Source organism: Chiloscyllium plagiosum, unplaced genomic scaffold, assembly GCF_037043375.1.
Source record: "Chiloscyllium plagiosum isolate Xiang-an unplaced genomic scaffold, Cpla_swu_hap1 HiC_scaffold_5, whole genome shotgun sequence".
Classification (NCBI taxonomy): Eukaryota; Metazoa; Chordata; class Chondrichthyes; order Orectolobiformes; family Hemiscylliidae; genus Chiloscyllium; species Chiloscyllium plagiosum.
In genome coordinates this window covers 74,615,121-74,641,735 of record NW_028270143.1, presented here as the reverse complement: position 1 = coordinate 74,641,735, position 26,615 = coordinate 74,615,121, and the positions used below count along the sequence as shown (strand labels likewise).

Below are 26,615 nucleotides of genomic sequence, written 5' to 3'. Positions count from 1 at the left end.
GCGCTCGACCGCTGGAGCTCCTTTGAGTTTACTGGTCGGCCCACGCTGCTCGCCACGCGCCTGGGCTCGGCATTAATGAGCGAAAGCGAGTCAGGAACTTCCTGGGGGCACTCCTGGTGAGGGCGAGAGACTTCAGTGCCCCTCCCTCGTCCTCCCTGTAAATATATATATATATACAGGTTTGTTAATTGTACTGGTGGTGGTTGCACAACGCTTCCGACATGGAGACGACTATAGCCAGCCTCAACATCAACGGCAGCAGGGAGTCACAGCGCAGATTCCAGACCCTCTCGGTCCTTTGGGACGGGAGGTATGCGGTGTGCTTCCTGCAAGAAACCCACACTACCCCGGGAGACGAAGCCACCTGGCTCCTGGAGTGGCGAGGGGGGGGTCTACATGAGTCACCTCTACCGCAGATCTGGCGGGGTGGCTATCTTGTTGGCCCTGCATTTTCAGCCGGAGATCTTGGGGGTCAGGGAGCCAGTGCCAGGCCGTTTGCTTCACCTGACGGTTCGGCTGGGGGGCGCGGTGCTTCACTTGGTGAACGTCTACGCTTCCCTGGCCGGGCCAAGGCAAGCGAGCTTCTTCGAAGAAGTGTCCGCTCATCTCGCTTCCATCGATGAGAACCAGTGCGTTGTCCTCGAGGGCAGGGACCACGGCGGTGCCCGCACTGGCTGGGCGTCGGGGAAGAGGTTGGGGGACTTGGTCAAGTCCTTCGACCTGGTGGACGTCTGGCGAAATCTCCATCCCGACTCCATCGCCTTCACCTTCGTGAGGCCTGGGGTCAGAGCGTCCAGAGCGCCTGTACGTTTCGCGAGCGTACGCCTCCTGTTTTCTGAAGGCCTCCACGCGGCTGGTGCCGTGCACGGACCATCACCTGGTGTGGGCGGAACTCCTTCCGTTCGGCGCCAGGCTCGGCTCCGCGTACTGGCACTTTAACAACCTGCTGCTGGAAGACGAGCCGTTCCGGGACTCGTTTTGTCGTTTCTGGACCGGCTGGAGAAGGAAGCGGGGAAGCTTCCCCTCCCTGAGGCTATGGTGGGACGTGGGCAAGGCTCACGTCCGCGTCTTCTGTCAGGAGTACGCGAGGGGGTCAACCAAGAGGCGGAAATCCAGGATCGGGGAGTTGGAGAGGGAGTTGCTCGACCTGGAGTCACGCCTCGGTCAGCCCGACGCGGACCCGGCCCTGCGCGTGGCGTACGAAGAGAAGAAGGCTGCGCTCCGGGACCTGCAGCTCGTCGGGGCTCGGGGCGCGTACGTGAGGTCACGGATCCAGCTCCTCCAGGACCTGGACCGCGGCTCCCCCTTCTTCTACTCGCTGGAAAAAAGGCGTGGCACCCGTCAGCAGCTCCTTGTGCTGCTGGCCGACGACAGGTCCCTCGTCTCGGATCCGGAGGGCATCAGGGCCCACGTCCGAAAATATTACACGGCTCTGTTCTCTCTGGATCCGTCCAGCGAGGATGCTCGCAGAGGTCTGAGGGAGGACCTGCTGCAGCTCAGCCCGGAGGACGCCGGAAGGCTCGACGCTCCTGTCACTTTAGAGGAGATGACCGGCGCCCTCGACCGGCTCTCGAGGGGCAAAACCCCGGGGCTGGACGGGCTGACTGTGGAGTTCTTCAGGGTGTTCTGGGTCGACTTGGGGAGCGACTACGCACAGGTCCTGGGGGAGTGTTTAAATGCCGGACAGCTGCCCCTTTTTGGCACAGGGCGGTCATCGTCCTGCTGCCAAAGAAGGGGGACCTTCGTTCCTTAAAGAACTGGCATCCGGTCTCCCTCCTCAGCACGGATTACACAATCTTCGCCAGGGTGTTGTCTTCTCTCCTGGCCTCCGTGCTGGCCCACATGATTCACCCGGACCAGTCCTACACGGTCCCGGGCCGGAGGATACACGGTAACGTCCACCTGGTCCGGGACATGATCCATTTCTGTCGACGGGCTGGTCTGCCGAGCGCCTTCCTGTCTCTCGACCAGGAGAAGGCGTTCGACAGGGTCGATCACGAGTACCTGCTCGGGACTCTGCAGGCATTCGGGTTCGGTACGCAGTTCGTCGCCCGGATCCGACTTTTGTACGCCGCCGCAGAGTGTCTGGTTAAAGTTAACGGGTCCCTGATGGCGCCCCCTTCGCTTTGGGAGAGGAGTGCATCAAGGCCGCCCCCTGTCCAGCCAGCTGTATTCCCTGTGCGTGGAGCCTTTCCTGTGCCTCTTGCGGAGGAGGTTGTCGGGGCTGGTTCTGCGCGGCGCGGGCACGGGGGTGGTCCTCTCGGCCTACGCCGACGACATGCTCCTCACTTTCACCGACCTGGCTGACCTGGGGAGGATGCGTGAGTGCCAGGCCGTGTACTCGGCGATGTCTTCTGCCAAATGTTCCGGACTACTGGTCGGTCCGTGGCGGGTGGACTCTCTGCTGGAGGAGTTACGGGGATTCAGCTGGAGTACCACCCATCTCCTCTACCTGGGGGTCTACCTCAGCCCGGCTGAGGAATCCTGGCCAGCCAACTGGCAGGAGCTGGAGGCCGAAGTCTCTGCTCGCCTAGGCCGCTGGACAGGACTGCTCCGAGTGCTATCTTACAGGAGTCGAGTGCTGGTCATAAACCAGCTGGTGGCCGCCATGCTGTGGTACCGGCTGGTCACTTTGGTCCCTCCTCCTGGCTTTGTCGCTGACGTCCAGAGAACGTTGGTCGATTTCTTCTGGGACAAAAAGATGCACTGGATCCCTATTGAGGAGGGCGGTCAGTCGCTGGTGTGCGTCCGCACCCAGGTCGCGACGTTCTGCCTTCAGACCTTGCGGCGAGCTGCCTCCGAGGTGGTGCGTCCTGGCGACGTATTTTTTCCGCCAGGTGCGTAGCCTCAACTACGACACGCAGCTCCTGTTCGTCGACCGTGACGGTTTGGAGGTCGCCCTCAAGACGCTGCCTGTCTTTTACCAGGACCTGATCACTGTCTGGAACATGGTCTTGGAGAAGGAGCACGCGGTGTCCACCAACACCCTAGAGTTGTTCAGGGAGAGGTGGGCGCCGCAGGGAGTGAAGTGCATCATTTCCCCCTCCAACGCTATTTTGATTTAGTCCCTACCCTCCCCTTCACTGTTTGATCACACAGCATTGCCCTTTGATGTGAAGGGCAATGCTTGTCACTGGCCACTTGGGTGTTTTCCTGTCTTCCTGGTGGTGGAAATTGAATAAAGATTTGTGGACCTTGTGTCTTTCACTGTGTATAACACCCGCACACACACACCGTGGGTGCTGGGGAAAAAAAATAAGCACTACCGCGGTTAGGCGGTAGTGTGGGGGTTTAAGAATAGGAAAAAAAAAGAAAAAGGGGAGTTTAAAAAAAAGAAAACGATAAACAGCAATGTGAAGGGCACTGCTTGTCACTGGCCACTCGGGTGTTTTCCCTGTTGAGAATTGGATCAGTGAGAGTGTGTGTGCGTGCGCATGCAAGGACTCTCCTCCTTGAAGGGAACTGTCCCTGGACTAGCTGCCCCACATCCAGAGAGCTAAAGGAAGGAAGAAGAAGAGGAGGAGGAGGAGGCAGAAGCAGAAGGAGGTGAGAGCTTTTGAGTCTGGGGCCTACTTTAAAAAAAAAGAATAAATTGTTCTTTCCTTTCAAGTGATGAGTGCAAGATGAAAATTTTGCCTCTGTATTTAAGTTCTGTACAAACAAGCAATGTTCTTTCCTTCAATAAAGTCACATTTCAATAACAATCCTACAAAGAAACTGTTCTGAGATTTAAACCTGGGTGTCAGAGTGAAAATGTACAGGACTCTTCTACCTTAACTTGGCAGGAACTTAGAGGTGGGAAAATATGGAGTGAACAATGTTGCATAACAAATGGCTGGTATTGACACATTCAGGGAAGAATGTAAAACTAACTTTCAAATTAACTTTAAACTTTAATTAATGAAAAATGGCTATTACTGTTAGCATTACATAGATGACACAAAGTTAAGTACAATAATGCTTACTGTAACAAGCTAATTATTTTAACTGCTCATAACACTGCATAATTTAACAAGCCCTCAATCACTTTTCTATATACAATGTTAAATTCAAAAGTCATGTTAAAAATGATAGCACCATTCAGAGTATATAGAATGATACAAGACTCATCAAATCAAGGAACCAGCATAGCTATTCCTCTTTATTTAGCTTTCCTAATTTTGCTTCAAATCGTCTTCTACTAGAATCTAAAATGGTCACACCATGTTTTGTAAAGTCATATCCAACCCGTTCTAGCTCCTTTATACGATTCTTCAAATTGATTGCACTGAATTCCAATATTCTTGGCTTATTTAATAGTTGTTTAATATTAATTTCACTTTCTAGGAGACAGTCGATTTTATTGGAAAGTTTTTCAAATGAAGCATAAAAGGCTGGTGGATAATCCAAAAAGAATTTCTGCACTTCCTCAGTGCTGCATCCTAATGAATACAACTGTTCGCTTATATTTTTGAAATTTCTTTTCATGTAGTCAGTCGAGAGGTCCAAAACTTCAGCGCCTTGCCCCTGAAGAAGTTTTATAAGTTCACTGTTACTTGGTTCAAGTGCTTCTCTGAAAAAGTCTACATTGGTTTTTATCCGTTTAGTGCTTCTTATAAGTATGTAAGCATTTTTAGTAATAATCCGTTTAACAAAATCATCTGGATTCTCATTGCCTAAACTAACACCAAGATCTCGTAGAAGTTTTGCCATCTGTTTGTTTAGTTCCAAACTATTTGAGAATGCTCGTGGAGCAGTAGTTAAAATGCGATGCAAGTCCTTTGAGGTTAAGCCAAGAGAATAAAGAAAACTGATATTTTTTTCAAAATTTCCATTGTCACTTGAACGAAAATATGATTCTGGAGAACGCTCAATAATGCATATGATCTCAGAATCTGTCTTGAAAATGCTTCGCCATAATTGCCATCTTTCTTCAAGGTGGTGATAGGAACGTGTGATGGCTCGAGGGTACCTTGAGATAACACTGGCAATGGTCTTGCAATTGGCACCCTTGCTTCTCAAGAAATCGGCTACACCCTCTTCATTAGTGACCACTTTTCTGAAGACTCCAGGCTGCCTCTTCTGGGCCATCTTAATATCCACACCCAAAATAGACAAATTGCTTAACAAAGCTGCATTTTCTGATTTTTGGATTGCCTCAGTTGCATGATTGCAACTAAAAGCACAGAGTCTCAAATATGATGGCTTAAACCATGCAGATGGAAAGCAGTTTGGTAAATCAGGAAATCTTGTTCTGCACAGATAAATGTTCATTGCTTGGGCTACCATCCTGGCTGCCATATCTCCACAATAACCAGATATACTCTCTGGTTACAGTCTTTCAAACCTATATACATCGAAGAAAGAATAAGCAATGTTACTGGTGTTACTTAAATTAAATCGTTTTAAAAATTGAATTCTGTAGTTATTACAGTTTTGTTAATGTTTTTAAATAAATGCCAGAAATGAGGATTAAGAATAAAAATCAATATCTCCCAGTTTATGCTGACAAGGTAGATTATTACATTATCACAGAAATAATATTATTTAAAGCAATGTGAACACCACTGAAAAGGATTTGGTGCACATCCCAAATTGCCTTTGGCAAGCGAGTGAACCACCTTCTTGAACCACTGCAGTAAACCTGGTGTAGCAACACCTACTAGTGCTGTAAAGGAACTTCTAGGTTTTGATCAAGCACCAGTGAAGGTACGGCAAAAAAAATCCAAGTTAAGATGGTGTGTGCCTTAGGAACACTTGAAGCAGAACTTACAGCACCATTTTACAGAAAACCATTCAATTGGGAGGAGAACAAAAAGGGATGTAATGGTAGTAGGGGATAGTATGGTGAGGGAAACAGATATTGTTCAGAGTCCAGAAAGCGAAGTTTCCCATCTAGTGACAGGGTTCAGGACATTGCTCAGGGCTGGATAGAAATATGGAGCAAGACAAGGATCAGTTGTAGTAGTCCATGCAAGTGATAATGACATAGCAGGACAAGAGGCTCTGATGAGACACTGAGAAGCTATGCATAAAATTGGAAAACATAACCTCAACGTTAATAATCTCTGAATTATTTCCTCAGCCACGAACTAATTGGTGAAGGGCACATAACATTAGCAAAATGAATAATGACTGAATTAAAGAGTGGTGTTGAAGATTTTGAAGGAGGGTTCTAGTTCATAGAACACTGGCTTTAGTACTGGGGAAGTGGGAGCTGTACTTTTAGATTAGATTACTTTACAGTGTGGAAACAGGCCCTTCGGCCCAACAAGTCCACACCGACCCGCCGAAGCGCAAACCACCCATACCTCTACATTTAACCCCTTACCTAACACTACGGGCAATTTAGCATGGCCAATTCACCTGACCTGCACATCTTTGGACTATGGGAGGAAACCGGAGCACCCAGAGGAAACCCACGCAGACACGGGGAGAATGTGTGGAGTTTGCACAGTCAGTCACCTGAGGCGGGAATTGAACCCGGGTCTCTGGCGCTGTGAGGCAACAGTGCTAACCACTGTGCCACCGTGCCGCCCATCGATCAGAAGAAAATAAATTACAGCATGAAGAAGCTAGCTAGATATGTAACAACAGATACCAAGAGCTTCTACAGGTACTTAAAAAGGAAAACAGAAATTAAAGTGAGTGCTGGTTCTCAGAATGAGAATGGAAATTGATATTTGATAATAAGGGATGGTAGATTAAATTAACAAATATTTTGCTTCTGTCTTAAACGTGAAGGTTACAAAATAATCTAGCTATAGCTGTACATCAAAAAGTAGAAGGATCAGGAAAATGGTACTGAGCAAACTGGTGAAGCTGTATTCCTGGCTCTTAAAAAGAGAGGGTTATTGAGGTAATAGAAGCCTTATTATAAATATTCCAAAATTCCCTAAACACTGGTAAGGTTCCTGAAACTAGAAGATAACAAATATAACCCCTCTATCCTAGAAGGGAGGGAGGCAGAAACCACAAGCTTGAATTATATCATAGGAAGGGTGTTAAAGTCCATCATTAATGTGGTTAGTTATAGGTGTGTACTTAGAAAATTTCATGGTAATAGGGAAGAGTCAGTGTGACTTTGTGAAAAGGAAATCTTGTTTAAGCAATTTATTAGAGTTCTTATAAAAGAGTAAAGGGTGCTGTGGATAAAGGGGACCTGCAGATGTACTGTACTTGGATTTCCAAAGGTATTTGACAAGGTGCCACATAAAAGGTTATTGCGCAAGTTATGAGCCCATGGTAATTGCCTGCTGACTGTCTTATAATTTGGAGGATGAGATGAGATCAAAAGACCATAAGATATAGGTGCAGAATTAAGCCATTTAGTCATGCTGATATGTTTCTCAACTCCTTTCTCCTGTTTTCTCTCTGTAACTCTTGATCCCCTTACTAATCAAGAATGAGTACCACAGGTGCCTGCCCAGATCCCTCAGCATTTTAAAATTTACATCAAAGACTTGGAGTAGCTCAGTAGTTAGCACTGCTGCCTCATAGCACCAGGGGCCCAGGTTCAATTCAGGATTCGGGTGACTGTGTGGAATTTGTACATTCGCCCCATGTCTGTGCGGGTTTCCTCCACAATCCAATGATGTGCAGTTTAGGTGAATTGGCCATGCTAAATTGCCCATTGTGTTCAGGGATGTGTAGATTAAGTGCATTAGTCATGGGTAAATATGGGGTAGGGGGGAATGGGTCTTGGCTCTTTGGAGGGTCAGTGTAGACTTCTTGGGCCAAAAGGCCTGTTTCCACACTGTAGGGATTCTATGATAAGGGAAGTGAAGGCATGGTAGCTAAATTTGCAGATGACACAAAGATGGGTAGGAAACTATGTTGTAATGAGTACAGAAGGAAAATGCAAAGAAACATGGATAAGCCAAGCAAGTGACCAAAAAGATCTGGCAGATGAACTATAGTGTGGGAAAATATGTGGTTGTTCACTTCAGCAAGGAATATAAAAGTGGAGTATTACTTAAATGAAGAATGACTGTAGGGTGCAGAGGATCCAGGTTTTTGAGTGCGCAAGTCACAAAAGGTTAGCATTCAGGTACATGTAATTAAAAAGGCTAAAAAGCATTCCATTACAAGAAGAGTTTAACATAAAAGTAGACATTATGCTTCAGTTATACAGAACATTGGTGAGACTTCATCTCGAATGTTGAATGCAGTTTTAATCTTTTTTTTTAACAATTATGTAAATGCATTGAAAGCAGCTCACAGCAGCTTCACTAAATTGATACTCGGAATGCGCAGATTGTCTTATAAGGAATATCTGCACAGATTGGGCTTGTTTCCACTGGAGTTTAGAAAGTGACATGATTGAAGTACAGAAAATCCTGAATGCACTTGATAAAATGGGGATGAAAAGGATCCTCTTGTGGATGAATCAACAGTACATCTGCAGGTCCCCTTTATCCACAGCATAGTTGAGAATAGCCTACTGCAGCTCCTAACTGGAATGTTCATAAATTTACAGAAATCATGAGCCAGGGAGAGTATGTCTTAATGTTAGTGGTCATATTCATAAAGTGAGGGGACACTGTCTAAAAATTAGGAATCACCCTTTTAGGACTGAGATGGGGAGATTTTTTTTCATTTGGTGTTATACATCCTTTGAACTCTATCAGAAGGCAGCAGAGACAGGATCACTGAATAATTTTAAAAGCAGAGGTTGATAGATTCTTGTTATGGAGGGAATCAAAGGTTATGGGGTAGAAAATAATTCAAAATATAAACAGATCAGCTATGATCTCACAGAATGGGGTGGGGTAGACCCGAGAATAGCCTACTGCAGCTCCTAACTGGAATGTTCATAAATTTACAGAAATCATGAGCCAGGGAGAGTATGTCTTAATGTTAGTGGTCATATTCATAAAAAATATGTATCGTTAGTTCAGTTGAATGGACGGCTGATTCGTGATGCAGAATAACGACAACAGCGTGGGTTTACAAAAAGACAGGAGGACAGAATGGCAGGTACAACTGATGCCAAATTCTGGAATAATTTCCTCACTATTGACTTAAGTGCAAGTGGTAAAAAAAAATAGCTTTATCGGTTGAAAATGAGAACCAGAGCAAAAAATGTTGTGGACGCGGGATCAGTTAGTCATCGTCACTGGAATTTCAAAATGGAGAGGGGTGACTCTTTTGCAAAATAAGCAGATAACCTATCGCCTTGACTGAGAAACCAGTTAGGCATCTGAAAACAGAATAAACTTGCAGGCCGCCCAAGGCGAAAAGTGGAGAAAACAATAATTATTCACCACAATAAACAGATCAGAAACTTTGCAAACGCACCTTGTCTTTTGCTGATCTAATTTCTGTTCCATCTCGGCTACTTTTAATTTGTTTATTATCGGGACTCCCGTTTCTCTCAGACTGTCTAAAATCCTTTAACTCCGCGCACATTGAAACCATACAGCCGTCTAAGCTCCTTGAAAAGGGAAAACCAAACCAGAGGCAAAGCGCTTGCCATAAAATCAAAAATAGCCACTTAAAATAATTTTGTTTTGGATTATATGCAGAACTCACCGGTACACAAAGACACATTAATACCCCGCCTGTAACTGAGAGTCAATGAAGAATGCAGGGATTTCCGGGACTACTCGGAAACGAACATGTGTATTTCTGTGCACAAGCACAGTTCATACAAACTGAGCTGGAAGTTGTCTCTCAATGACACACTTCCTTCTTAAAAGCTGCGCCAATAGCTGCTTGGAAAGATTACAGTGAGCCTTTCACATGTTCTACTGTAAACACGACATCTCCAAGGAAAGGAAATCATTTTTTTTGTTGTTGCTCAAATTACAAAACCGAGAATGCCGGAAATAAAGTAAAAGATTAATACTGAGAAAACGGTATATCAACATTTTGGAAGAAAACAATTCTGAAATCAAACCTGGCTTTATTTTTCCTTTGCATTTCTCATCGTTGTACTGCATATTTCTATGAACATTTCAGTCCTTAAATCTTCAGTTTGTTCAAATTTCAACACCTAGACCCCTAAATCATTAAGAATGGGTTTATGCAAGCAATGCTAATAATGTAAATCCGATTATCCGGAATCTTTTCAAGGCCGGTATTCCTTTGCCGATCGGTGGTGTTTGATGCTTTTCTTAAAAAAATACTGCAGTTAGCAGCAATGTTAGTCAGCACATTCGAGTTGAAATTCCCTCCGAAAAATAGTTAGATCTTTTAGCAAATTTTTATTTTTTTTCCAAAAATATACTTTATTCATAAAATACTTTGATGATCTGTACAACTGGACATGCCATACATATGTAAACATTCCATTTGTTTGCATACCAAAACAGAGTAATCATTCCTATTTACAGGTCTGTACGATTACATTTTTAGCTGAGGCGTCAGCAGAGCCCAAATGACTGCGTGGGCCCCCTGTTCTTCTTTAGGCAGGCCGATGTTACACAGTGGTCTTGCCCCACCGCGCCTTGGCGGCAGCTGCCCCAAGCTTCAGCGCGTCCCTCAACACGTAGTCCTGGACCTTGGAATGTGCCAGTCTGCAACACTCAGTCGGGGTCAACTCCTTCAGCTAGAAGATCAACAGGTTTCGGACTGCCCAGAGAGCGTCCTTCACCGAGTTGATGATCCTCCAGGCACAGTTGATGTTCGTCTCGGTGTGTGTCCCGAGGAACAGGCCGTAGAGCACGGAGTCCCGCGTCACGGCGCTGCTCGGGACGAACCTCGACAAAAACCACTGCATTCCTCTCCAGACTTCTTCTGCGTAGGCACATTCCAGAAGGAGGTGTGTGACAGTCTCTTCCCCCCTGCAGCCGCATCGAGGGCAGCGTGCGGTGTGGCTGAGAGTCCGGACATGCATAAAGGATCTCACAGGCAGAGCCCTTCTCAGCACCAGCCAAGCCATGTCTTGGTGCTTGTTGGAAAGTTCTGGCGATGAGGCATTCTGCCAAATGACTTTGATAGTCTGCTCAGGGAACCGCTCGATAAGATCCGCCCTCTCCTTTTCCCAAAGGGTCTCAAGGACACTACGTGCTGACCACTTCCTGATGGACTTGTGGTCAAAGGTGTTTTTCTTCATAAACTTCTCCACGAAGGACAGGTGATACGGAACGGTCCAACTACTCAGAGCGTTCCGTAGCAGCGAGGCCAGGCCCTTCCTTCGCAACACCGGGGACAGGTAGAACCTCAGTACGTAGTGACACTTGGTGTTTGCGTACCGGGGATCCACGCACAGCTTGATGCAGCCACACACAAAGGTGGCCATCAGGGTGAGGCTGGCATTGGGTGTATTTTTTCCCCCGTTGCCCAGATCTTTATACAGCGAGTCCCTTCGGACCCGGTCCATCTTTGACCTCCATATAAACTGGAAGATGGCCCGGGTGACTGCAGCGGCACAGGTTCTGGGAATAGGCCAGACCTGTGCCATGTATAATAGCAATGACAGTGCCTCACACCTGATGACCAGGTTTTTTCCCGCGATGGAGAGCAACCGTAGCTTCCATCTGCCCAGTTTCTGCCTCACTTTGCTGATACGCTCCTCCCAAGACTTGGTGCACGCCCCAGCCCCCCCAAACCAAATACCCAGCACCTTCAGGTGGTCGGTCCTGACGGTGAATATGATTGAGGATTGGTTGGCCCAGTTCCCGAAGAGCATGGCCTCGCTCTTGCCTCGGTTTATCTTGGCCCCCGAGGCCCGTTCGAACTGGTCACATATGCACATGAGTATGCGCACAGACAGCGGATCCGAGCAGAAAACGGCGATGTCATCCATGTACAGGGAGGCCTTAACCTGCAGGCCCCCACTGCCAGGAATAGTCACCCCTCTCAGGCTCGCATCCTTCCTGATGGACTCGGCAAATGGCTCTATGCAGCACACAAACAAGGCAGGAGAGAGAGGGCAGCCCTGCCTGACTCCAGATCTGACTGGGAAGCTATCTGATTCCCACACATTGATTGAGACTGCACTGACAATGTTGGTGTAGAGCAGTCTGATCCAATTGCAGATTCCCTCCCCAAAGCCCATTTTGGAGAGAACATCTCTCATATACGTGTGTGATATCCTGTCAAAGGCTTTCTCCTGGTCCAGGCTAATCAGGCAGATGTCCACCCCCCTGTCCTGCACGTAGGCGATCGTATCCCTGAGGAGTGCGGGACTCTCAGCGATCTTCCTGCCCGGTACAGCACAGGTTTGGTCAGGGTGAACCACCGACCCCTGAGCAGACCTGACCCGGTTGGCGATTACCTTTGACAGAATTTTGTAATCCGCATTCAACAGTGAGATTGGTCTCCAATTTTTGAATTCCTCCCTCCCCCCCTTCCGCTTGTAGATGAGGGTGATGATGCCTTTCCTCATGGATTCCCTCATGATACCTGCCCGAAGCATAATGACATACACCTCCAGCAGATCCTGGCCAATCAAGTCCCACAGAGCGGAATAGAGCTCGACCGGTAAGCCGTTGCTTCCGGGAGTTTTATTCTTTTCGAAGGACTCGAGGGCCTTGGTCAGCTCGTCCAGAGATAGCGGCTGGTCCAGCCTCTCGCGTGTTCTGTCGTCTAAGACCTCCGTGATAGAGGACAGGAACGATTGGGAGTCTGCGCTGTCGGTCGGCTTTGCGTAATACAGACTGGCATAGAAGGATTTACTGATCCTCATGACGTCAGCCTGAGATGACGTTAGGGAGCCATCTTCTTCCTTCAGGCTGCTGAGCACGGAGCTCTCTTTGTGCACATTCTGGAAGAAGAAACGTGAGCACGTCTCGTCCTGCTCCACCGAGCGGACCCTGGACCAGAAGATTATCTTGGAGGCCTCCGAGGCAAAGAGCGAGGCTTGCTGGACCTTCACCTCCTTGAGGTCCTCCGTGACATCGACCCCCATCGTCTGCAGCAGGAGCAGGTTCTGCATACTTTCCTGGAGCTGGGACAGTTTTCCCCGCCTCTCTCTCGCCTCCTGAACACCTTTGAGGATGAAGAACCTCTTGATGTTCCCTTTTACTGTTTCCCACCAGTCCGCTGGGGACTCAAAGAGGGGCTTCATGGTTCTCCAACCTGCGTAGTTCCTCTTGAGCTCCTCAATGTTTCCCGGGGTCAACAACTTTGTGTTCAGCTTCCATGTTCCCTTACCAGCCCGCTGCTCGTCCTTTAGGTGACAGTTGGCCAGCAGGAGGCAGTGGTCAGAGAAGAACACCGGCTTGATGTCGGTGGATCTGACTGAGAGCGTTCGGGACACAAACAGGTAATCTATCCTTGAGCGGATAGACCCGTCTGCCCGTGACCAGGTGTATCTACGCTGCGCTCCGTCTGCAGGGGTTAGGGTTAGAGTTAGTGCCCGCCCATCACATTCGGATAATCGAAGTGCCCCTGTACTCACATTTTCTGTTTTTTCAGACGTAAACATCTACCGTATTATGTATTTGCCTCAACAAAGGTTGTTTGTATGAAGGCGCAGTCTGTCTATTCCTATAATAAATTCCTCACAACCGAAGATAAACATTCAGTAGGAAAACATAGAACATTACAGCACTTTGGCCCTCGATGTTGCACCAACCTGTGGAACCAATCTGAAGCACAACTTTCCTACACTCTTCCATTTTCATCCATATGTTTATCCAATGACCATTTAAGTGCCCTTAAAGTTGGCGAATCTACTACTGTTGCAGGCAGTGCATTCCACGCCCCTTGAATGATGAGAACAGAGGAGCTTCTCATCAAAAGGAAGAAGGCAGCTTATGTAAGGTGGAGGAAGCAAGGATCTAGCACAGTTTTAAAGGATTACAGGCTTGCTGGAAAGGAGCTCAGAAATGGACTGAGGAGAGCCAGGAAGGGGCATGAAAAAAGCGTGGCAACAAAGATTAGGGAGAACCCAAAGGCATTTTACTCATGCGTGAGGAATAAGAGAATGATCAGGGAGAAGGTAGGGCCGATCAGGGATAGCATAAGGAACTTGTGCGTGCAGTCTGAGCAGATAGGGGAAGCCCTAAATGAGTTTTTTTGCTTCGGTTATCACTCAGGAAAGGGACCTTGTTGTGAAGGAGACCTTTGGGGAACTGGGATACAGGCTTGAACAGATCAAGATTGATAAAGTTGATGTACTGGAAAGTTTGACATTAAGATTGACAAGTCCCCAGGGCCAGAGCAGATTTATCCTAGGCTGCTCCAGGAAGCAAGGAGGTTGCTATGTGGCTGGTGAAGATCTTTACTTCCTCACTCTCCATGGGAGTTGTACCGGAGGATTGGAAGGAGGCAAATGTTGTTCCTCTTTTCAAGAAGGGTAATAGGGAAATCCTTGGCAATGACAGACCAGTCAATCTTACGTCTGTGGTCAGAAAGGTTTTGGAAAGAATTCTGAGGGATAGGATTTATGACTATTTGGAAAAGCATAGCGTGATTAGAGGCAGTCAGTGTGGTTTTGTGAAGGGTAGGTCATGCCTCACAAATCTTATTGAGTTCTTTGAAGAGGTGATGAGACAGATCGACGAGCAGTGGATGTGGTGTATATGGACTTCAGCAAGGCATTTGATAAGATTCTTCATGGTAGGCCTATTCATAAAATCAAGAAGTATGGGATACAGGGAGATTTGGCTATCTGGATTTAGAATTAATTGGCAGAGAAAAGGCAGAGAGTGGTTGTAGATGGAGTGGATGTCCCTGGAGGTCAGTGGTGAGTGGGATCCCACAGGGCTCTGTTCTTAGCCCTCTGGTCTTTGTAGTTTTTATAAATGATTTGGTTGAAGAGGTTGAGGGGTAGGTTAGTATATTTGCAGATGACACAAAGGTTGGAGGTGCCATTGATAGTATCAAGGGCTATTGCAGGCTGCAGCGCAACATAGAGAAGATGCAGAGCTAGGCTAAGAAATGGCAGGTGGAGTTCAACCTGAATAAATGCGAAGTGATGCATTTTGAAAGGTCAAACTCGAATGCTGAATGTAGGATTAAAGACAGGATTCTTGACAGTGTGGAGGAACAGATCTTGGTGTTCAAGTGCATAGATCCCTCAAAGTTGACACCCAGGTGGATAGGGTTGTAAAGAAAGCATATGGTGTTTTGGCTTTCATTAACAGGGAGATCGAGTTTAAGCACTGCAAGATTTTGCTACAGCTCGACAAGTCCCTGGTGAGACCACACTTGGAATATTGTGTCCAGTTCTGGTCTCCCTACTAGAGGAAAGATACAGAGGCTTTGGAGAGGGTGCAAAGAAGGTTTACCAGGATGCTGCCTGGACTGGAGGGCTTGCCTTATGAAGAGCGATTGACTAAGCTCAGACTTTTCTCTCTGGAGAGAAGGAGGAAGAGAGGTGACCTGATCAAGGTATACAAGATAATGAGAGGCATGGATAGAGTCAATAGCCAGAGACTTTTCCCCAGGGCAGGGTTGACTGGCACAAGGGGTCATATTTTTAAGATATTAGGAGGAAGGTATAGAGGAGACGTTCGAGGTAGGTTCTTTCTGCAGAGAATTGTGAATGTATGGAATGCGTTGCCAGCGTTGGTGGTGGAAGCAGAGTCATTAGGGACATTTAAGCGACTGCTGGACATGCACATGGACAGCAATGAATTGAGGGATGTATAGGTTAAGTTATTTTATTTTACATTAGGATTAATCCTCAGCACAACATCGTGGGCCAAAGAGTCTGTTCTGTGCTATACTTTTCTATGTTTGATGTACTCTCTGAGTAAAGAAACTACTTCAGACATCTGTCCTATATTTATCATCCCTCAGTTTAAAGCTATGTCCTGTTGTACTAGCCATCTCCATCTGAAGAAAAAGGCACTCACTATTCATCCTATTTTATATGTCTCAACTAAGTCACCTCTCAACTTTCTTCCAATGAAAATAGCCTCAACTCCCTCAGCCTATCCTTGTAAGACCTTCCCTCTATACAGACAACATCCCAGTAAATCTCCTCTGAACCCTTTCCAAAGCTTTCACATCCTTCCTGTAATGCGGTGACCAGAACTGTAAGCAATACACCAAGTGCTGCCACACCAGAGTTTTGTACAGCCGCAGCATGGCCTTGTGGCTCCAAAACTCAATCCCTCTACCAACAAAAGCTAACACACTGTATGCCTTCTTAACAATCCTATCAACCTGAGGGCAACTTTTGGGGATTCCATGTACATGGACACCGAGATCTCTCTCTTCATTGACACTACCAAGAATCTTACTATTAGCCCAGTACTGTTTATTCCTGTTGCTCCTTCCAAAGTGAATCACCTCACACGTCTCTGCATTAAACTCCATTTGCTACCTATCAGCCCAGCTCTGCAGCTTATCAATGTTCCTCTGTAACGTGCAACATCTTTCAGCACTATCCACAACTCCGCCAACCTTAGTGTCATCCACAAATTTACTAACCCATCCTTTTACACTCTCATCTAGGTCATTTATAAAAATGACAAACAGCTGTGTCCCAAAATAGATCCTTGTGGTACCCCACTAGTAACTGAACTCCAGGATGACCATTTCCCATCAACCACAACCCTCTGTCTTCTTCCAACTAGCCAATTTCTGATCCAAATCAATAAATCACCTCAACCCCATGTCTCCATATTTTGTGCAATAGCCTACTGTGGGGAACCTCATCAAACGCCTTATTGAAATCCATATATACCACATCAACTGCTTTACCCTCATCCACCTGTTTGATCACCATCTCAAAGAACCGTGAAAAGATGTTCCAATATCATATCTTAAAGTACACCTTTAAGATACGACATTGGGATAATTTATTAGCTCCTTTATCAAGTAGAAGTTGTGAAATACAAATTAACTTTTTTATTATTATTTTCATTCAGAGGATGAAGGCATTGCTGGCTGACCAGCATTCATTGACCAGAGGGCAGTTAAGATTCAACCAATTTCTGTGATGGCAATTTCCCTACCTAAAGGACGTTAGTGAATCAGGTGGGTTTTCCTGACAATGAGGAATGGATTAATGGTCATCATTACGGTCTTCATTCCAGATTTTAATAGAACTAAAACTTCACCAGCTGCCCACCAGGGGGATTCAAATATAGGTCCCCAGAACATTAGACCTGGATCTCAGACTTAATAATCCAGTAATAATACCATTTGGCCATCACCTCACCCTTTAATGTTGTTGTGTGGTTAATACAGTAGACAATTTACAATATGTCACTAACAATCAGACAAATGAGATGAGACAAACAAAATAAATAACTCTAACTATTAAATATTACTAGGTATATCACTAAAACTCCCCATTTCTACTTTAATCTATAATAGTCAATAGTGAACCAAAAGAAATTACTGAAGTTGTCATGGTTAATATTTCTGAAACTATATTTCAAACTTGTATTAATTGAATTTAAATCCTATCAGCTGAAATGGTGGGATTAGTTTATGCCTCTGAATTGCAAGTCCAAAAGATATTATTATACAGAAAGAATAGAGATATAATGGTAAAGATATCTTGATTTGATTTATTGCTGTCACATAGAGTCATAGAGTCATAGAGATGTACAGCATGGAAACAGACCCTTTGGTCCAACCCGTCCATGTCGACCATATATCCATAAGACCATAAGACCATAAGACATAGGAGCGGAAGTAAGGCCATTCGGCCCATCGAGTCCACTCCGCCATTCAATCATGGCTGATGGGCATTTCAACTCTACTTACCTGCATTCTCCCCGTAGCCCTTAATTCCTTGTGACATCAAGAATTTATCAATTTCTGCCTTGAAGACATTTAGCGTCCCAGCCTCCACTGCACTGTGTGGCAATGAATTCCACAGGCCCACCACTCTCTGGCTGAAGAAATGTCTCCGCATTTCTGTTCTGAATTTACCCCCTCTAATTCTAAGGCTGTGTCCACGGGTCCTAGTCTCCTCGCCTAACGGAAACAATTTCCTAGCGTCCACCCTCTCCAAGCCATGTATCCCAACCCAATCTAGTCCCACCTGCCAGCACCCAGCCCATACCCCTCTAAACCCTTCCTTTTCATATACCCATCCAAATGCCGTTTAACTATTGCAATTGTACCAGCCTCCACCATTTCCTCTGGCAGCTCATTCCATACACGTACCACCCTCTGCATGAAAAGGTTGCCCCTTAGGTCTCTTTTATAACTTTCCCCTCTCACCCTAAACCTATGCCCTCTAGTTCTGGACTCCCCGACCCCAGGGAAAAGACTTTGTCTTATCCATGCCCCTCATGATTTTGTAAACCTCTATAAAATCACTCCTCAACCTCCAACGCTCCAGGGAAAACAGCCCCAGCCTGTTCAGACTCTCCCTAGAGCTTAAATCCTCCAACTCTGGCAACATCCTCGTAAATCTTTTCTGAACCCTTTCAAGTTTCACAACATCCTTCCGATAGGAAGGAGACCAGAATTGCACACAATATTCCAACAGTGGCCTAACCAATGTCCTGTACAGCCGCAACATGGCCTCCTAACTCCTGTACTCAATACTCTGACCAATAAAGGAAAGCATACCAAACGCCTTCTTCACTATCCTATCTACCTGTGACTCCACTTTCAAGGAGCTATGAGCCTGCACTCCAAGGTCTCTTTGTTCAGCAACACTCCCTAGAACCTTACCATTAAGTGTATATGTCCTGCTAAAATTTGCTTTCCCAAAATGCTGCACCTTGCATTTATCTGAATTAAACTCCATCTGACACTTCTCAGCCCATTGGCCCATCTGGTCAAGGTTTTGTTGTAATCTGAGGTAACCTTCTTCGCTGTCCACTAAACCTCCAATTTTGGTGTTGTCTGCAAACTTATGAACTGTACCTCTTATGCTCACATCCAAATCATTTATGTAAATGACAAACAGTAGAGGACCCAGCACAGATCCTCATGGCACCCCACTCGTCACAGACCTCCAATCTGAAAAACAACCCTCCAACACCACTGTCTGTCTACTATCTTTGAGCCAGTTCTGTATCCAAATGGCTAGTTCTCTCTGTATTTCGTAAGATCTAACCTTGCTAACCAGTCTTCCATGAGGAACCTTGTCAAACGCCTTACTGTTGTCCATGCAGATCACCTGTTGGGCCTAAGGGCCTGTTTCCACACTGTAGGGAATCTAATCTAATCTAATCTACTGCTCTATCCTCATCAATCCTCTTTGTTACTTCTTCAAAAATCTCAATCAAGTTTGTGACTCATGATTTCCCATGCACAAAGCCCTGTTGACTATCCCTATCAGTCTGTACTAAGATACAATGAAAATCTGGTCGGCATGGACGGGTTGGACCGAAAGGTCTGTTTCCATGCTCTACATCTCTATGACTCTATGTTACTTTGCGTACTTTACAGGCAGATTGGAAGATACAAAGTGCATTGGGTAGAATGGAGCGCAGAATACCGTGTTACAGCACAGAGAAGGTAAAAAGAGAGAACTCAACATTAACATTTGAGAAGTTCAAAGTCTCATAACGGTACGGAAGAAGCTGTTCTTTAATCTGTTCATACGTGTATTCAAACTTTTATATCTTATGCCCAATGGAAAAGGGTGAGAGTATAACCGGGGTGGGAGGGGTCTTTGAGTATGTTGGTTGCTTACCTGAGGCAATGGGAAGTATAGACGGAGTCAGTGGATAGAGGCTGGTTTGCATGGTGGACTGGGCTGTGTTCATGACTTTCAGTAGTTTCTTGCGATCTTGGGAAAGGCTGTTGCCATAACACACTGGATACAACATTAATAACAGAGGATATAGGTGAGAGAATGTGATCAGCAGGGGATTCAATGGCTCGAGTCAAGAGTGTGGTGCTGGAAAAGCACAGCAGGTCAGGCAGCATCTGAGGGGCAAGAAAATCGACGTTTCAGGCAAAAGCCCTTCATCAGGAATGAGGCTGGGAGTCTCAGGGGTGGAGAGATAAATGGGAGGGGAGTGGTAATGGGGTGAAGGTAGCCAAGAGTGCAATAGGTGGATGGAGGTGGGGATAATGGTGATAGGTCGGAGAAGAGGGTGGAGTGGATAGATGGGAAGGAAGATTGACAGGTGGGACAGGTCATGAGGGTGCTGAGCTGGAGGTTTAGAAATGGAATAAGGTCGGGGAAGGAGAAATGAGGAACCTGGTGAAATCCACATTGATGCCATGGGGTTGAAAGGTCCCGAGGCAAAAAATGAGGCGTTCTTTCTCCAGGCGTCAGGTGGTAAGAGAGTGGCGGTGGAGGAGGCCCGGTCCTGCAAGTTCTCAGCGGAGTGGGAGGGGGAGTTGAAGTGTTCGGTCACGGGGCAGTGAGGTTGGTTGGTGCGGGTGTCCCGGAGATGTTCTGAAGCGCTCTGCGAGTAGGAGTCCTGTCTCCCGAATGTAGAGGAGACCGCATCAAGTTTACCAACACATTCCAGCCTGACCTTAAATTCATCTGGACTATCTCTGATACCTCCCTCCACTTCCTGGACCTCTCCATCAACGATGAGCAACTCAACACTGACATTTTCTACAAACCCACCACCTCCCACAGCTACCTGGGTTACATTTCCTCCAACCTTGCCTTCTTTAAAAATGCTATCCCTTATTCCCAAATACTCCGCCGCTGCCGCATCTGCTCCCAGGAGGACCAGTTCCAAAACAGAACACACCAGGTGGCCTGCTTCTTTAAAGACCACAATTTCCCTTCCCACATGATTGAAGGTGCCCTCCAGCACATGTCATCCACTTCCTGCACCTCTGCCCTGCAATCCCACTCCTCCATCCACAACAAGGACAGGACGTCCCGGTCCTAACCTTCCACCCCACCAACCTCCATATACATCACATCATTCTGCGCCATTTCCGCCACCTACAAATGGACCCCACCCCTATCTGCTTTCCATAAAGACTGTTCTCTCCGCAACTATCTCATCAGGTCCACGGCCCCAACTACTTACCCATCCCTCCCGGTACCTTCCCCTGCTCCGCAGGAATTCCAAAACCTGCACCCACACCTACCCCCTCACCTCCGTCCAAGTCCCCAAAGGAGCCTTCCATACCTATCAAAGTTTCACCTGCACTTCCACACATCATTTACTGCATTCGTTGCTCTTGATGCGGTCTCCTCTACATTGGGGAGACAGGACGCCTACTCCCAGAGCGCTTCAGAGAACATATCTGGTACACCCACACCAACCAACCCCACCATGCCGTGGTTGAATACTTCAACTCCCCCTCCCACTCCACTGAGGACATCAGGTCCTGGCCTCCCCCATCACCACTCCCTTACCACCTGACACCTGGAGGAAGAACGCCTCCTCTTCCGCCTCTGGATCCTCCAACCCCAGGGCATCAATGTGGATTTCACCAGTTTCCTCATTTTCCCTTTCCCCGACCTTATCGCAGTTCCATCTGTCCAGCTCACCACCATCCTCATGCCATGTCCCACCTGTTTATCTTCCTTCCCACCCATCCACTCCACCCTCCTCTCCAACCTATCACCATTACCCCCAACTTCTTCCATCCACGGCACTCTTGGCTACCTTCCCCTCAGCACCACACCTCTCTCATTTAACTCTCCACCCCCGAAGCTCCCAGCCTCATTTGTGATGAAGGGCTTTTGCCCGAAACATCGATTTTCCTGCTCCTCAGATGCTGCCTGACCTGCTGTGCTTTTCCAGCACAACAATGAACTCTAATTTCCAGCATCTGCAGTCCACGCCCCCCTACGACCCACCCTCCCATCCTGGCACTTTCCCCTGCCACCGCAGGAACTGTAAAACCTGTGCCCACACCTCCTCCCTCACCTCCATCCAAGGCCCTAAAGGAGCCTTCCACATCCATCAAAGTTTTACCTGCACATCCACTAATATCATCTATTGTATCCGTTGCTCCCGATGCGGTCTCCTCTACATTGGGGAGACTGGGCGCCTCCTAGCAGAGCGCTTTAGGGAACATCTCCGAGACACCCGCACCAATCAACCAAATCGCCCCGTGGCTCAACATTTCAACTCCCCCTCCCACTCTGCCGAGGATATGGAGGTGCTGGGCCTCCTCCACCGCCGCTCCCTCACCACCAGACGCCTGGAGGAAGAACGCCTCATCTTCCGCCTCGGAACACTTCAACCCCAGGGCATCAATGTGGATTTCAACAGTTTCCTCATTTCCCCTTCCCCCACCTCATCCTAGTTTCTAACCTCCAGCAACTCGATCCCCTGACTTGTCCGGACTTGTCCGACCTGCCCAGCTCCTTTTCCACCTATCCACTCCACCCTCTCCTCCCTGACCTATCACCTTCATCTCCTTCCCCACTGACCTATTGTACTCTATGCTACTCTCTCCCCACCCCCACCCTCCTCTAGCTTATCTCTCCACGCTTCAGGTTCTCTGCCTTTATTCCTGATGAAGGGCTTTTGCCCGAAACGTCGATTTTGCCTGTCCTCGGATGCTGCCTGAATTGCTGTGCTCTTCCAGCACCACTGATCCAGAGACCTCACTTTCGCCTATTCAATGGCTAGAATTGAGGAAAAAGGGACGACTTAAAATTGTATTGGGAGTTGACTACAGACTTCACAAAACTAGCAATAAAGTAGCTGAAAGCATTAATTCAAAGGATTGTAACAAATGAAGAGTTGCTTTAATAGAGATTGGGAGGAGCGAATCAGAAAGTAAAATAATTTCTTGGCAGTGTTCATGATAGCTTTATGGAGCAACACATTTTAGTACCATCACTCTAATTATCAAACTAATTTAGTAATGGGCATTAAGAGGAACTATTTAATAATTAACAATAGGAGTGGTCATAACATGATCTAATTTAATGCTAGGTGTGAACTGGAAAATAAAACCAAAACACTATGAAACAAGAAAATCTAACCATCACCCCTTGACAGTCTATGGCATTACTATCGCTAACTTCCCACTATAAATACCTTAGGGGATTACCATTGACCAGGAACTGGACTGAACCAGCCAGATAAATATTGAGTTTACAGACCAGGTCAGGGGTAGGAGTTATAGAACCATACAGCATGGAAACAGACCCATCAGTCCTACTTGACCATGCTAACCAGATATCATAGAGTCATAGAGATGTACAGCACGGAAACAGACCCTTCGGTCCAACCCATCCATGCCAACAAGATATCCCAACCCAATCTAGTCCCAACTGCCAGCAAACGGCCCAAATCCTTCTAAACCCTTCCCTATTCATTTACCCATCCAAATGCTGTTTAAATGTTGCAATTGTACCAGCCTCCACCACTTCCTCTGGCAGCTCATTCCATACACGTACCACCCTCTGCGTGAAAAAGTTGTCCCTTAGGTCTCTTTTATATCTTTCCCCTCTCACCCTAAACCTATGCCCTCTAGTTCTGGACTCCCTGACCCCAGGGAAAAGACTTTGTCTATTTATCCTATCTATGCCCCTCATAATTTTGTAAACCATTATAAGGTCACCCCTCAGCCTCCAAGGCTCCAGGGAAAATAGCCCCAGCCTATTCAGCCTCTTCTTATAGCTCAAATCAATTAGATCCATTTGCTAGCATTTGACCCATATGCCTCTAAATCATTCCTATTCATCATAGAATCCCTATAGTGTGGAAGCAGGCCATTCAACCCATCAAGTCCACACCAACCTTCCAAAGAGTATCCCACCCAGACCCACTCCCTACCCTTTATCATTTTACAAGACTAACCCAAATGTTAGACAATTAAGCATAGCCAGTCCACCAAACTATACATCTTTGGACAGTGAAAGGAAACTGGAACACCTGAAGCAAACCCACACAACACGGGGAGAATGTGCAAACACCACACACAGTCACCAGAGGCTGGACTGAGCCCGACTCCCTGGTGCTGTGAGGCAGCAGTGCCGACCACTGAGCCACCGTTCGTGTACTCATCCAGATAGGTTTTAAATGTTGTAATTGTACCAGTCTCCACCACTTCCTCTGGCAGCTCATTCCATACATGCAGCACACTCTGCGTGAAAAAGTTGCCCCTTAAGTCCCTTTTAAATCTTTTCCCTCTTACCCAAAACCTAAACTTTGGACTCCCCTACCCTGGAAGAAAGATCTTAGCTATTCACACTATCCATGCCCCTCAAGATTTTATAAACTTCAGTACAGTCACACTTATCTAAAATAAACTATTGCTGCCACTCCTTGGCCCATTTGTCCATCTGATCGAGGTCCCTTGAGCTAGTCTCCTTTGCTGTCTACTACACGACTAATTTTTGTGTCATCTGCAAACTTATTAATCATACCTCCTATATTAATATGCAAATCATGTAAATAAATGACATAGAGTTCTGTAGTGAGTTATTCACTAATACCCTGAAGCCTATCTATTATTTTCCATTCATAGTCACAAATGTGACAGAATACTCTCCACTTACTTGTATGAGTGCACCAATATGCATTTAGTTAAAAATCACACAGTTTATAGTCCAACTGGTTTATCTGGAAGCACTAGCTTTAGGAGCGCTGCTTCTTCATCAGGTGGTTGTGAAGTGTAAGAAAGTAAGACACAGAATTTATAGCAAAAGTTTACAGTGTGACGTAACTGAAATTATATATTGGAAAAGACCTGGATTGTTTATTAAGTCTCTCATCTTTTAGAATAAACATATTGGTTTCAGTTCTTTCATATGTGAATTGCAGGATTGTTTTAAAGTTGCATTCTCAAGTGAACTTTAACAATTGGTGTCATGTCGGCCCAGATAATACATTGAAGATGTGAGATGTCCTGTGTGAGGTTGTCTGTGGCCCAATGTTCAGACTGATTCTTATCTAAAAAAAGGGATTTACAAAATCTTACATGGATTCATGCAGTTTTTGAGCAAAATAAAATGTAATTCTACAAGTACACATTCACCCCACAAACTTGTGTGTGTGCGCGTGCATGTGCATGGGGGGGTCTATGAGTGCCTGTGAGAGAATGTGTGTATGTGTGTGAGTGCAAAAGGGTTTAAAGTCTGTGAGAGGGTGTGTAAGTGTGGGAGTGTATGTGTGGGCATATGAGAGACAGCTTGTGTATGAGAGGGTCTGCGTGAGTTGATGGGTCTGTAGGAATGCATGTGTGGAATCACCTGTAATGTGACATGAACCCAAGGTCCTGGTTGAGGTCATCCCCATGGATACCGAACTTGGCTATCAGCCTCTGCGTGGAGAAAGTGAGGACTGCAGATGCTGGAGATCAGAGCTGAAAATGTGTTGCTGGAAAAGCACAGCAGGTCAGGCAGCATCCAAGGAACAGGAGAATCGACGTTTCGGGCATGAGCCCTTCTTCAGGAATGAGGAAAGTGTTTCCAGCAGGCTAAGATAAAAGGTAGGGAGGAGGGACTTGGGGGAGGGGCATTGGAAATGTGATAGGTGGAAGGAGGTCAAGGTGAGAGTGATAGGCCGGAGTGGGGGTGGGGCGGAGAGGTCAGGAAGAAGATTGCAGGTTAGGAAGGCGGTGCTGAGTTCGAGGGATTTGACTGAGACAAGGTTGGGGGAGGAGAAATGAAGAAACTGGAGAAATCTGAGTTCATCCCTTGTGGTTGTAGGGTTCCTAGGCGGAAGATGAGAGTGATAGGCCGGAGTGGGGGTGGGGCGGAGAGGTCAGGAAGAAGATTGCAGGTTAGGAAGGCGGTGCTGAGTTCGAGGGATTTGACTGAGACAAGGTTGGGGGAGGAGAAATGAAGAAACTGGAGAAATCTGAGTTCATCCCTTGTGGTTGTAGGGTTCCTAGGCGGAAGATGAGGTGCTCTTCCTCCAGCCGTCGTGTTGCTATGGTCTGGCGATGGAGGAGTCCAAGGACCTGCATGTCCTTGGTGGAGTGGGAGGGGGAGTTGAAGTGTTGAGCCATGGGGTGATTGGGTTGGTAGGTCCGGGTGTCCCAGAGGTGTTCTCTAAAACATTCCGCAAGTAGGCGGCCTGTCTCCCCAATACAGAGATGGCCACATCGGGTGCAGCGGATGCAATATATGATGTGTGTGGAGGTGCAGGTGAATTTGTGGCGGATATGGACATGCAGGTCCTTGGACTCTTGTCCATCGCCAGACCATAGCAACACGACGGCTGGAGGAAGAGCGCCTCATCTTCCGCCTAGGAACCCTCCAACCACAAGGGATGAACTCAGATTTCTCCAGTTTCCTCATTTCCCCTCCCCCCACCTTGTCTCAGTCAAATCCCTCGAACTCAGCACTGTCTTCCTAACCTGCAATCTTCTTCCTGACTTCTCCGCCCCCACCCCCACTCCGGCCTATCACCCTCACCTTTACCTACTTCCACCTATCACATTTCCAACGCCCCTCTCCCAAGTCCCTCCTCCCTACCTTTTATCTTAGCCTGCTGGACACACTTTCCTCATTCCTGAAGAAGGGCTCATGCCCGAAAGGTCGATTCTCCTGTTCCTTGGATGCAGCCTGACCTGCTGTGCTTTTCCAGCAACACATTATCAGCCTCTGCGTGTCTACTTTGTTGCCTATCCTGAAGTTCAACTTGGAGGATGGTCACCCTAAAGTCTGATGTCAAATGTCCCGGAATGCTGAAGTGTTCTCCGACGAGGGAACACCCTTTCACAGACCTATACGCCTTTACACTCACACACAAACTCTCTCACAGACACACATACCCACCTCTCCCCCACACACCTACACATGTGATGTAACTGAAATTGTGTGCACATCAACTTTTGCTATAAATTCTGTGTCTTATGATCTTATACTCCAAAATCATCTATGAAGGACCAGCGCTCTGAAAGCTAGTGCTTCCAAGTAAACCTGG

General features: G+C 46.8%; 1 protein-coding gene across 3 annotated transcripts; it reads right to left on the bottom strand.

The window, feature by feature from the left end:
- Positions 1–3,879: 3,879 nt before the first annotated feature.
- Positions 3,880–10,046, bottom strand: mterf1 (mitochondrial transcription termination factor 1). Of its 3 annotated transcripts, none has more exons than XM_087986843.1 (2): positions 9,881–10,046; positions 3,880–5,326 (listed from the first exon to the last, which is right to left on the bottom strand). In XM_087986843.1, the coding sequence occupies exon 2, from the start codon at positions 5,278–5,280 to the stop codon at positions 4,132–4,134; it is 1,149 nt and encodes a 382-aa protein (XP_087842969.1). In that variant the 5' UTR covers positions 5,281–5,326; positions 9,881–10,046; the 3' UTR covers positions 3,880–4,131. The 3 variants fall into 3 exon arrangements, with proteins under 3 accessions (XP_087842969.1, XP_043546210.1, XP_043546211.1); XM_043690275.2 differs by lacking the exon at positions 9,881–10,046 and adding an exon at positions 9,514–9,636; XM_043690276.2 differs by lacking the exon at positions 9,881–10,046 and adding an exon at positions 9,280–9,493.
- Positions 10,047–26,615: the final 16,569 nt, after the last annotated feature.

Coding starts and splice junctions, on each gene's coding strand:
- mterf1 (XM_087986843.1), bottom strand. CDS start 5,280: ATGGCAGCCAGGATGGTAGCCCAAGCAATGAACATTTATCTGTGCAGA.